The sequence below is a fragment of the Myotis yumanensis genome, unplaced genomic scaffold (assembly GCF_028538775.1).
Source record: "Myotis yumanensis isolate MYYU_CA2020_CCGP unplaced genomic scaffold, mMyoYum1.0.hap1 SCAF_12, whole genome shotgun sequence".
Taxonomy (NCBI): domain Eukaryota; kingdom Metazoa; phylum Chordata; class Mammalia; order Chiroptera; family Vespertilionidae; genus Myotis; species Myotis yumanensis.
The window spans coordinates 43,601,146-43,614,449 of NW_027223763.1; the positions used below are offsets into that span (position 1 = coordinate 43,601,146).

General features: G+C 43.4%; 1 protein-coding gene and 1 pseudogene across 1 annotated transcript in view; both read right to left on the reverse strand.

Annotated features, from left to right (window-relative positions):
• Positions 1–6,635: 6,635 nt before the first annotated feature.
• On the reverse strand, positions 6,636–7,559 carry LOC139020522 (nucleophosmin pseudogene; annotated as a pseudogene).
• Positions 7,560–8,831: 1,272 nt separating this feature from the next.
• The window catches only part of PIP5K1B (phosphatidylinositol-4-phosphate 5-kinase type 1 beta), a 284,538-nt gene continuing 280,065 nt past the window's right edge, over positions 8,832–13,304 (reverse strand). Inside the window, exon 15 of the mRNA XM_070431544.1 lies at positions 8,832–9,586. Coding sequence (XP_070287645.1) covers positions 9,584–9,586 — 3 coding nt within the window. The 3' untranslated portion in view covers positions 8,832–9,583. The remainder of the gene's footprint in view (positions 9,587–13,304) is intronic.

Genomic DNA, 13,304 nt, shown 5'->3' on the forward strand with positions numbered 1-13,304 from the left:
ATGGCTAAATCATATTCCATTGTATAAATGCATCACTTCTTCTTTATCCATTTATTGATTCGAGGCTTGGTGCACAAATTCGTGCATGGACGGGTTCCTCTGGGTGGCCTGCAGGGATCGGCCCAAAACCCGCAGTCCAGTGCAGCCTACAGCTCCTACATGCCGCTCCTGCTCATCCCAGCCCCACTGTGTCTGCCGCGGGCTTGCACTCAATCAGTCCCGATCTGGAGAGGCTTGTGCTGCTGCTCACCAGCCATGAGGCCTGCGTCTGGCGCCCTCCCAAGGGGAGTGGCCTGCAGTATCAGGCTGATACCGGCTCTCCAACATCCCCCAAGGGGTCCTGGATTGCAAGAGGGTGCAGGCCAGGCTGACGAACCCCACTGGTGCACGATCGGGCCGGGGTGGGGCTGCGGGAGGGCTCCAGGGTGTGTCTGGCTCATCTCGCTCAGTCCTGATCAGCGGGACCCCAGCAGCAAGCTAACCTACCGGTTGGAGCATCTGCCCCTGGTGGTCAGTGTACATCATAGCCACTGGTCAACTGGTTGACTGTCTGCCCCCTGGTGGTCAGTGCATGTCAGCGACTGGTCAACCAGTTGACTGTCTGCCCCCCTGGTGGTCAGTGCACGTCATAGCAAGCGGTTGAGCAGCCTTAGCATATCATCAGCATATTACGCTTTGATTGGTTGTTACTATATAGGATGGATGCTTAGGTTGCTTCCATATCTTGGCTATTATAAATAATGCTGCAATAAACATATGGATGTATATGTCTTTTCAATTTTTTGGTTTGGTTTCTTTGGATAAATACCAGAAGTGGAATTGCTAGGTCCTTATTTATCTCTTGTTATAGCCTTTGTTTTAAAGTCTATTTCATCTGGTGTAAGTATTGCTACTTCAGGTTTCTTTTCCCATTTCCATTTTCATGAAATATCTTTTTCCATACCTTTACTTTCAGTCTTTGTGACTCTTTCAATATGAAGTGGGTCTCTTGTAGGCAGCAAATGTAAGGGTCTTGTTTTGTTATCCATTCCATCACCATATGTCTTTTGATTGTAGCATTTAATCCATTTGCATTTAAAATAATTGTTAATAGATATATATTTATTGACATTTTATTACTCATATTTTTTATCTTTTTTCCCCTTCTTCTTAAAAAAGACCCTTTAACATTTTAAAAAATATAGGTTTGGTAGTGATAAACTCCTTTAGTTTTTTTTCTTGTCTGGGAAGCTCTTTATCTGTTCCTTGACTCTAAATGATAACTTTTCTGGGTAGAGTAGTTTTGGTTTTAGGTCCTTGCTTTTTATCACCTTGAATATTTCTTTTATTTTAAAATATTTTTTATTGATCTCAGAAAGGAAGGGAGAGGGAAGAGAGGGATAGAAACATCAATGATGAGAGAGAATCATTGATCAGCTGCCTCCTGCACACCCCCCACTAGGGACCAAGCCTGCAACCCAGTGTGGTCAGAAACTGTCCACTAGATGCACTGGCTCTGGGACCTCCCTGGAGGTACTGCCTGTGCCATGCCCAGGGCCACCCAGCATGAGCTACAGAGTTATCTGCAGATGGTTGCTACTTGTCCTGGGTTTGAGAGAGGAAAAGATGTGAACGAAGGGGCCAAGCCTGGGGCCACTTAGCAAGAGGTACAGAGTAGGCAGAGGCCAGATGCTGCTCATTTTAGAGATTCTAGGAAAGTCCAAAGCATGAGCCGAGAGAGGTCATTTTAAAAAATATATTTTATTGATTTTTTACAGAGAGGAAGGGAGAGGGATAGAGAGTTAGAAACATCGATGAGAGAAAAACATCCATCAGTTGCCTCCTGCACACCCCCTACTGGGGATGTACCCGCAACCAAGGTACATGCCCTTGACCTGAATCGAACCTGGGACCCTTGAGTCCGCAGGCTGACGCTCTATCCACTGAGCCAAACCGGTCAGAGCGAGGGAGGCCATTTTTATGGAAAAGCCACTGGAAAAGGCTTGGGTGGGTCCAGAAAATTGGGCGGGGAAGTGTCTCAAGGAATCACCACGGCAGGGCTAACAGTGTTAACCCGTTGTTGGAGACTCAGTTATGGTGCCTGCCTGCCGGCTCTATTCTGGACAGGGCTCAGAAAAGGAACAATGGCCTCTACCAGCACTTCTGTCTTGGAGAAAGGTACCCCTCCAGCCCTCATCCTGAAGCCAGACAATTCAGTTCCTCCTCACATGTACCTGGTACTTTTTGAGCTGCTGCCCAAGCCCTGGAGCTCAGAGCCAGTGAGTCCAAATAAGTCAGTGTGTGGGCTCTTTAAGAGAAACTCCTGGGACTTCAGGAGCCCTCCATCTCACAATCTCTGTTAGTTTCCACAGCCAGAAGTTATGGAGACTTCTTTTCTCTGTTCTGGAACCCTGGACTAGGGGGTTCTAATGTGGGGCTGGGACTTCTTGCTCCTGAGGGGGGACCTTTGCAGCTTAGATATCCCTCCCAATTTTTAACCACCACACGTGGGTGTGGGACCAGCCAGTTCCATGTCTCTGCCCCTCCTACTGATGGAGATATTGGCTTCTTCTTTGTATCCTTAGCTATAAGACTTCTGTTCAGCTAGATTTCAGGCATTTCTGAATGACAGTTGTTCTGTAGTTTAGTTGTAGTTTTGATGTGGTTGTGGGAGGTTTTGAGTACCTCATTTACCTACGTTGCCATCTGGAAGCCCTGAAGTTTACTTCTTACAGTCCTTGTTTCCCCCAGCAGCAATGTTCTGTTTGTATATTTCAGTCTCATGTTTCCCCCAGCAGCAATGTTCTGTTTGTATATTTCAGTCTCATTTTAGAGAACTTTCTTATATATCTTGTGATCCTTGGTTGGTTGCTCATTAGGAGTTGGTTGCTCATTAGGAGTTGGTTGCTCATTAGGAGTGGGGACAATATGCTGTGAGCATTGCTGAGGGGCAAGTAGCGGGGAGGGGTTGCAGCCAAACTTCACTGTAGTGAGCTCTGGCCGAGTCGTTGGGGAATCTCCAGTGTCATTATCCTTAGACTTTCCTCTTTGGTAAGATAACTATATAATTTGTGATCCCAAATGGGAGATATTTGGGAGTAAATACTGTTATATTGCCTGAGTGTTAGGCATAAACTCAGACTATCGTAGGCAAACTAGAGGGCAGTCACCTATTTCCTAGTAGTGATTTTTCCCAGAGAAAATTCTTCCATGTCAAGTTGTTTGCACCTAGGATCTGTGTGGAAGAAGAGGTCTGGTGGTGGGGGGTCGGTCTCATCGTTCATCTTTTAATATGCACACTTATAGCCCCAAATTGGAAACTACCCAAATGTCAATCAGCAATAGAGTAGAAAAAATGGAATATTTATACAGTGGAATATTTATACAGTGGAATACTACTCAGTCATGAAAAACAGTCAGTTTCCATTACGCACGGTAAAATGAAGTAATGAATAACAAAAAACCGGGTAAAAAGTATATACTGTATGATTCCATTTATAAGATGTTAAAAAACGGACAAACCTAATCCATTATGATAGAAGTCATAATAATGGTTACCTTTGGGGCGTAGATGGGAAGGCATCAATCCCATCAATGACATTGATAGGAAGGGGGCATGATAGAGCCTGCAGGTTAGCTGGAAATATTTGATATCCTGCTTTAGGTGCTGGTTCCATGGATGTATACAGGTATAAAAATCCATTGAACTATACAATTAATAGTTGTTCAATCTACTGTTAATTATACCTCAATTATTTTAAAAAAAGATAGTAAGTGTTGAAGTTTTCTGAGATAGGTGAGATGACTAAGGGGATAGTGGTGGAGGCAGAGGATTGGAGATCATAGACAGCTTCGTGGCATCGAAATAGCATTTGAATCAGGCCTCAAAAGAATGGTTCTCAAGTCCAGAATTTCTCAAGTCCAAAAGAATTTCTCAGGTCCAGGTCACTGTGAATTTGATGAAAATTACAGTCTTGCCGTAGCTGGTTTGGCTCAGTGGATAGAGCATCGGCCTTCAGACCAAAGGGTCCTGGGTTTGATTCAGGTCAAGGGCACATACCTCGGTTGCAGGCCCCTCCCTGGCTCAGGCCCTGGTCGGGGCTCATGCAAGAGGCAACCAATCCATGGGTTTCTCTCACATCAATATTTCTCTCTTGTCTTTCCCCCTCTCTTCCACTCTCTCTAAAAATCAATGGAAAAATATCCTTGGGTGAGGATTAAAATTAAAAAAATCATAGTCTTTCTGTTTATGAAAAAACAACAACAAAAAACAAAAAACCAACCCTGTATGCTCTTAAGGCAGTGATGGCGAACCTTTTGAGCTCGGCATGTCAGCATTTTGAAAAACCCTAACTTAACTCTGGTGCCGTGTCACATATAGATATTTTTTGATATTTGCAACCATAGTAAAACAAAGACATATATATATATATGTGTATATATATATACATATATATATATATATATATTTTTTTACTTTATTAAAATACTGAGTTTTATTTCACATGTATATTTTTGTCTCCCCACCATTTCCATTTGTCTGACCACCACTACTACTGTGTCCTATCATAACATTCCATACATACTTAAAACCAAGCAAAGGGTGGAGTTCCATCTTTAAAAACTAAACAGGCATTTTGGACAACACATTCTTGGCAATGGAACCTGGACAACATTTATCAGACACGGTAGGGAAAGTTCTCACTCTGCATTATAAAAAGGACAGCCAGATATCAACTGTTACAGAAATGAAATAAGACGGAAAATTTTAACAAACTGTTTAAACTATTTTCTTTTCTTTTTTTTTTTTAATTTTTATTTTAATTAAATTTTTATTGTTCAGATTACATTTGTTCCTCTTCCCCCCCCCCCATAACTCCCCTCCTTCCAGTTCCCGCCCCACCCTCCGCCCTCACTCCCCACCCACTGTCCTCATCCATAGGTGCACGATTTTTGTCCAGTCTCTTCCTGAATCTCCCATTCCCCTTACCCCCCCAAAAATAGTCAGTCCATTCCCTTTCTATGTCCCTGATTCATTATAATCACCAGTTCATTCTGTACATCAGATTATTTATTCACTTGATTCTTAGATTCACTTGTTGATAGATGCATGTTTGTTGTTCACAATTTGTATCTTTACCTTTTTCTTCTTCCTCTTCTTAAAGGATACCTTTCAGTATTTCGTATAATACTGGTTTAGTGGTGATGAACTCCTTTAGCTTTTCCTTGTCTGTGAAGCTCTTTATCTGACCTTCAGTTCTGAATGATAGCTTTGCTGGATAAAGTAATCTTGGTTGTAGGTTCTTGGTATTCAGCACTTTGAATATTTCTTGCCATTCCCTTCTGGCCTGCAAAGTTTCTGTTGAGAAATCAGCTGACAGTCGTATGGGTATTCCCTTGTAGGTAATTGAGTCTCTTTCTCTTGCTGCTTTTAAGATTCTCTCTTTGTCTTTTGCTCTTGGCATTTTAATGATGATGTGTCTTGGTGTGGTCCTCTTTGGATTCCTTTTGTTTGGGGTTCTCTGCGCTTCTTGGACCTGTAAGTCCATTTCTTTCACCAGGTGGGGGAAGTTTTCTGCCATTATTTCTTGAAATAGGTTTTCAATATCTTGCTGTCTTTCATCTTCTGGCACCCCTATTATTCTGATGTTGGTACGCTTGAAACTGTCCCAGAGGCTCCTTACACTATCTTCACACTTTCGGATTCTTTCTTCATTTTGCTTTTCCAGTTGGGTGTTTTTTGTCAAATCTTTGGTTTGATTCTTGTGCTCCTCTGGTCTGCTATTGGGTATAATATTCTTTATTTCAGTCTGTGTATGCTTACTTTCTAATTTCTTTATCGTAGCATCGAGGGTCTCATTAGTTTTCGTGAGGCTCTGCACAAATTTATGGCAAGCCCTCAAAATTGCGATTCTTAGCTCCATATCCTCCATTTCTGTCATGTTTTTTTGTCTCCGCATCTTTTATGCTTTCTTGGTGCACCCCCTTGTGGTCTTTGTGCGCAGTCTTGTTCTAGCCAAGCCTTAATTGTTGTAGTTAACACTAGAGGGATTTGACCACCAGGCCAACTGGCTGCAGGAAACAGCTGTGTGGAAAACGTCTGCCTTCTGGGGAGGCGCTAATCCAGCCTTTGCCTGAGGCGATCGGCAAATGGCTGTGCGCAGGGTTTGGGCGGGGCGGGATCCACAGGGCGGGCGGAGGGAGCAGTTATGGCCGCTCTCAGTCCCGTTCCCAGAGGCTCTGCTTCTCAGAACCCCGGCAGCCGCTGCAAACCTCGGAGAGAAAGCTGCCCTCAGGTTCCAACTGATGCCGGATAATCCCGCTTCTCCCGTTTGAGTCTGGGTCCCTAGAGACTCGCCCAGATCTGGAGCCCAGAGTCTGAGACTCACTCCCGGCAGAAAACGACAACCGCGCCCTCAGCCACCAGCCCGCTTTGCGCGCGCACCTCGGTACCTTTGTATTTTCCACACTGCGCCGCCTCTGAGCCTCGGTTTGCTGTTCTCTTTCCTTCTAGTTGTAGAGTCTCTCTTCAGCCAGCCTTCCTGTGGTTCTGGGTGATGTCCGTTCCGTCTTTTAGTTGTATTTTTGAAATGGTTGTTTGCGGCAGCGGTCTCCGGTGTTTACCTACGCCGCCATCTTGGTCTCTATCCTAAACTATTTTCTTAAAGAGACTTCCTCCACTGCCAGAGATCTTGAATAGCCTCCACATCAGTCATCCGGAAGCAATTCTTCACATAATTAATGAACTTGGCTTCCACTTTGGGAAGAGAACCACCCTTTTCTATAGTTGCTTGCATTTTTGCTTTAATGTCTTCTATAGAACTAGGTCCTTTCAGTGTTTTAGGAGTTTTTTCCTGTTTTTTGAAGGATTCTTGACCTTCTGATCTTGGTGTTGATGGTTTTGAGTCTTTTCTATTCTGATTTGATTTTTGTCCATTTTTGGCTGGAGTATCTCGTATGGATTTCTTTACTGGAGCTTTTTCTTCTGCTTCCTCCTCATCAAAATCATCATCATCATCTTCATCATCCTCCTCCTCCTCATCATCATCCTCATCATCTTGTCAGCACCAAGTTTTACTTTTTTCTGTGGGACCTTGCTGCCACCTCCAGGGCCTGACTGCTTTCCAGACATACTTAGGAGTTTCACATCCTCCTCCTCATCATCTTCTGACTCTGCATCTTCCTCCTCAGCTACTAAGTGCTGTCCACTAATATGCACAGGCCCTGAACCACACTTCAACCGTAAAACCACAGGCGGTGTTATTTCAAAGCCACCAAGGGAAACCGTTGGCTGTACAGACATTTTCAAAGTTGCCAGTGTTACTTTAATTGGACTGCCTTCGTAATTCATTGCCTCTGCTTCGACAATGTGCAGTTCATCCTTTGCTCCAGCCCCTAGACTGACCGTTCGTAAAGATAATTGGTGCTCATTTTTATCATTATCCACCTTAAAGTGGTCATCTTTGTCGGCCTTTAGTTCACAACTGAAAAGGTAGTTTTGGGGCCTCAGAGGGCTCATGTCCATGTCCATAGAATCTTCCATGGGGTGGTAGCACGCACTTAGGTGAGAGAGAAGGCGGGCGGAGATAAACGGCTTCTGTGCTGCAGCACAGACGCGCAGGACGGAATCGCACCAGGGAAAAAGGAGACTTATATTTTTGATATTTATTTTATATATTTAAATGCCATTTAACAAAGAAAAATCAACCAAAAAAATGAGTTCGCGTGTCACCTCTGACATGCGTGTCATAGGTTCGCCATCACTGCTCTAAAGCATGCCCTATTATTTCATGGTCCTATTCATATCCATCTATGACCCGCCTAAGAATCAATGGGTCCCGGGCTAAGGATCCCTGCTTAGGTAAACAGGTACATTTACAAATGGGAGGGGACAGAATGGGATTCTGGCTAGGCAACCCCCTGTAGTGAGGGAGAGCACCTGCTAGCACATATGACTACTAGGGACAGAGATGGCAAAGAATCCTGTTTCCCACTTCAGTCGAATTCCCCATTGACATCCCAACTCAGAATAGATTCCCAGCACCAACTCCGCAGGTAAAATTACAGTTATACTGAGTAACCATGGCTGACGGCTACATTTATAAAAGTTAATACCATGTTTGCTTACAAGAATCAGCTTGCTTTAACTTAAAGATTTTACATTGAACATCTTACTCATCAGGAATGTCTTTCTGCAGCCTTGGTCATTTTACTGTCTTATGCCCCCCGCCCCCCCGGCCTTCCCCCGCCCCCTTGCCACTCGCCCCAGGTATGATTATGCAGCTTCTTGAGCCTCTGCTGCTTGAGACACTCATGAGATGGTGCAGGTGCATTCACTGTTTAAAATATTCATTGCTTCTCTCTGTTGAGTCCACTCTTATGTGAGAAGTATTCTTCTCACACCTTTGACATTGGACTTGTCTAAGTCATTTGCTTTGGCTGGTGAAATGTGAGCAGAGTATTGTAAACCGCACTTAAGCTGAAGTTTTTTTATGAGCTCCCACCGCTTGGTTACACTATCATTTTTTTTTCTTCTGCCATAAAAGTGACATGTTCTAGATAGGGACTGCTCTAGATCCCCACCCAGAGATTTTGGGATTGTTTGCTACCATAGCATAACAGTGAAGCTGGCTAATACACCAGGACACTGGGGAAAGTCTCCTGAACAAGTTGAGCAGAACCTGCTATTGGCTTCTCAGGGCCAGAGCATTTTCTGTCCATTTTCATCTGCCATGAGACTCAGTTTATTTAGGATTCTGGAATATCTAAAAATGAGAAGCATCTAAGTTATTTCTTCTTAATTAATAGAAATATACAGGCCATAAACCATTGTAATTACTGTACTACCACAATTGAGAACAAAATATTTTATTTTTCTCAATAAAACTATAGTTTACAATAGTATTTACTAAATAAATTATATAATTTCTCTTTTACAAGCAATAAACTAAATCACAAATATTTCAAAGACAACGTGTATGTACACGACATAAGGCCTTTTATAAATAGCTCTGCTTTTCTCATTTCACTAGTAAACAGTGAAAACATCTTTATAGAGGCTAGTTATCTATAAAGTATATGCAGACCTATTATACTGATCTTTAGATAAAACCAATTTGAACTTTTAATGACATGGGCTGTGATTATAATTTTGCAAAAAGAGCAGGATTTATACTTTATATACCATTTTGCACAGATGAGTTTTTAAAAATATATAAGCAGATTACATGTGTTGCTTATGTATAATCACTGGATGCATGCAAAATGAAATAATGCAAGTATCAATAGGAAAATAGCACTTTCAAGTCCAAAAAAGTGATTGGCAATGGTATAGAAAGCAGCTTAAATATAGTTCATGCAGTTCTTCACAGTTCGGCAAGCAACAGCAAATGATAGAAGAGTGTGGTATTTTTCACATCACATCTGCTGATGAGCCCATGGACCAAGGCTCCCCTGACATCTCGCAGACTCCTAAGTCCAGATGATTGTGACTCTGTGTCGTGGGGCTCAGCCAAGTTCCTTTGGGAAATCTGGAGTGGCGGAACTTCTCTCCTACCACTGAGTTCATGTGTCATCCATCTGCTTCAGTGGTCACCATTTGCACTTACTGGGGGGAAAAGAAAGAAAGCAGCCGTAAGACTTAGTTTTGGTGTTGACTGATAACTGCTCCTCATGAGTAGGAACACAAGTCCGTTATTTCTCCCAGTGACTTGTGCCTGGGAAATGTGCGAGTTGAAGTCAGGGTGCATGAGGCTGGGATTCTGCAATGATGAGCATAGCATATGCATCTCTGGCAGATCTGCAATATGTTATTGACACCAAGGTTTATCAAGTCCCTACTAAATCACAGCACAGTGCTAGAGACTCAGAAGGAAGCAGCACCACCTAAGACAGCGGTCGCCAACCTTTTGGACCTCACAGACCACCAGTGGTCCGCGGACCACCGGTTGGTGACCTCTGGAAGACACACTCCTGCCCTCCAGGTGCACAGGGCTTGGAATGTGCTGCGGTATATCAGGTCTGAAGCCAATCAGAACAACTTGAACATTGTCTTGAACTCATGAATGCTGTGTTCCTTTTCAAGCACTGTTCCTGTGGCCAGAGAGTGAAGATATATCCAGTAAATACTTAACCTAATATGATAATCATTTAAAATTGGAGGCAGCTAATTCAACCAGTGACAGTTACACTAAGCTCTATATGGGGAAGCAGTCTCCTGCTTAGTCTTTAGAGGTAGACACAGTGGGCTAAATGTATTGATTTCCTAATTATTACAGCTATAGAACATTATGCTAGTTACTTAACTTTCTTTGCACCTTACTTTGTTTTATCTGTAAAATGGCGGTAAAAAAACCCCACCCACTGCATGGAATAGTTGTGAGGGATAAACTTTTCTATGGAGAGGCAGTGTATATGGGTACACATATATACAAACATGAGTGCACGTATATACAAAAATACAATATACAAAAATCATAATACATATCACTTAGCACAGTGCCTGGCATATGCTAATGCTCCCAAAATAGTAGTTAACCGTTTGAGTCCCAAGCAGCGCGATCGCGCTGCTGAGATTTTATGTCAAGAAAACATACGATTTGTTTGAGTCCGAGGGGGTATTGAAAAAACACTGTCGAAGAATCCCAAACAGCGCAACCGCGCTTTCTCTAAGTGAGTACGAAAAGACCCAAACAGCGTGATAGCGCTTGTTTTATTTTATGTCAAGAAATACCAAGCAGCGCGATCGGGACTCAAACGGTTAAGAAGGTTCGAGCTGGATCACCGAGATTGTATGGCCCAACATCTTCCTTTGGAGGCTGAAAAAACTTCAGTAAAAAGTTTGAAATGACTCCAAAAATTGTTAGAAAAGAAACTATGTCAAGTAAAGATGATTTTACTTACTTACTTATTTATTTTTTAAATATATGTTTTTATTGATTTCAGAGAGAGGAGGGGAGAGGGAAAAGATAAAAACATCAATGATGAGAGAGGATCACTGACCGGCTGTCACCTGCACGCCCTCTACTGGGGATAGAGCCTGCAGCCGGGCATTTGCCTTGACCGGAGTTGAACCATGACTTCCTGGTTCATAGGTTGATCCTCAACCACTAAACCACACCAGCCGGCCAACAGGATTTTATTTAAAAACCAGAATTTTACTGTGTAATTTGAGCCTATTGTTAGTTGTAATTTTTCTTAACTTACAACTTTGTTTAATAATTTAGATTGTTCTCTCTTATTAATGTTAGAGAGGTTTCCCTGCTTAGATGTACAATATGCTCAAACTGTTACTCAAAAATCATCTTTCAGAAATAGCTTAAGTGGTTGGCGTTGTGAGCTAGAGCAGTGAGCACATGGGAATTGCCTACATGCTCGGGACAGATGTTAAGGTGGACTTTACTTAGGCTCAATGTGATAACTTTGATGTGTGGTACATATTAATCACTGATATAAAATGATAAGGTCTTACTAATTCGATTTGAGTCCTGCTTTTTTAAAATAAATAAATAAAAGGAAGTTTTGCTCTCCTGGCCCTATAGAAGACAGGTGGAGTTCTGTGTCTGGTTTCTAATGCCAGACTCTGAGAAGGACATATATCAGTCTGAGTCATGTGTGAGAAAATCCACCTGTGAAAGGCTCCAACCTGAGGACTCTCTGAAAATGGCTGAAGACCTGGGCTTTTTGGTGTAGAAAATAGGAGTCATAGAGATGGGGCCAAATAGTTGTCTGAATATGCGAAGGCTAGCCATGGGAAGAAGGGCTAGGCACGAGGTTAGTCCCAGGACACCTGAAGTGTGACATTGTCATCAATCATGGCACAGACGGCTGTGACCCTGGGGTGTGGTTGGAATATCAGAATGAGTGAAGTGAGTGGAGTGTAAAGCTTCACCCCTCCCAGTCTCCCCCCCATCACGCATCCTCATCCTCATATCCTCTCCCAGCACATGGGCCCGATGCGCCATCCACTGCGACCCAATGGGTGAGGCCGGAACCGGGACAAATGTGTAGAAGCCAGTTTTGCTTCAACCTGGAAGTGCTCTCTAACCACAGTAAAGAAATGAGTGGTCACTGAGGGGAGGGGCAGTTGCTGTCACTGGGGGTGAGGCTGAGGCTGAGGCTGACTGACCGCTGGGTAGAGCTGAAGCAGAAAGCTGTGTGTCCTAAACACGGCACCCAGAAGGCACTCGATACGTGGTGGCCAGCAGAGCAGACTCGCCAGTCATGGTGGGGCTGTGTCAGATAATCATAAATTTCCACCTCAACCACAAGATTCTATCAAATACTATTTGTAATTTTTAAATGTTTTACATTTATTTAAATATAGTTGGTATACAATATTAGTTTATTTCTCACTCCACACCTCTTTCAGTCTTTTCTCTGCCACATATACCCCTCAGCCTACTGTTTAAAAATTCTATTTAGCCAATAGAATGTCCTAAGACCTGGAATGTGATGTGAGGGAATCTTAGGGCAGAGCTGAAAGGAGGCACAACTTCACGACAGTCAGATTGGCCGAGATGCTCAGCACTAAACAGTCCACGAAGTCTCCCATTCTGAAAGTTTTAACCCTCAGGGGTGCTATTCTTTTTTTAATTACAATTACTTCAGGGTTCGGCCCATGGGCCCCCCAAAGCAGGATCTTTTCCTCTCTGGAGTCCAGGAGCCTCCTCATTTTGAAGTTGACGTTCTTTCCCAAAGTACCTCCGAGGAGAGCATGTATCTCCAGGCTATCGTAGGCAGTAAGTCTGTTATTTATATTCTGTTCCTATACCGAGCCCACTTCCATCAGCAGTTCCTGAGTTCTGCTTCCCCCAGCCCTGCACTGTTTCCTTTCTGTTGTATGTTGTTCTTATTCTTTTGGCCGATGTTCCTTCTGTTGCCACAAGAACATGACTCCTCCTGCCTCAACATCACTTCAATCCAAACGCAGCACCACCACACATGCACGTAAAAGCGTCACGGTGCCTCCCCGTGGCTCTGCAGTCCGTCCTCTCCTCTGGGTCACTAGATTGCCCTGCATTCGAAATTCAGGGATTTCTGAGAAAGCAGCCACCACTGGGCTGTGGGAAGTCCTGAGTCTTTTTTCTTTTACGTAAGGTTCTCTATTTGTTTTTATTATATTCATATATCTTCCTCAGGTTTGGGGGTTACTTCCCAAGGCACAATCCTCGGGGACAGATTGGAGTGGGGGATTTCTCTGCCCAATAGCAGTAGGAATCCAAAGCTCATCATTTTATTGGGAGGTAAAACGACGACCCATGCTAGTGTAGAAATCAGGACAGGGCGTAAGAATGGAGTTGATCTCACTGCTAGGGGATCTGGTA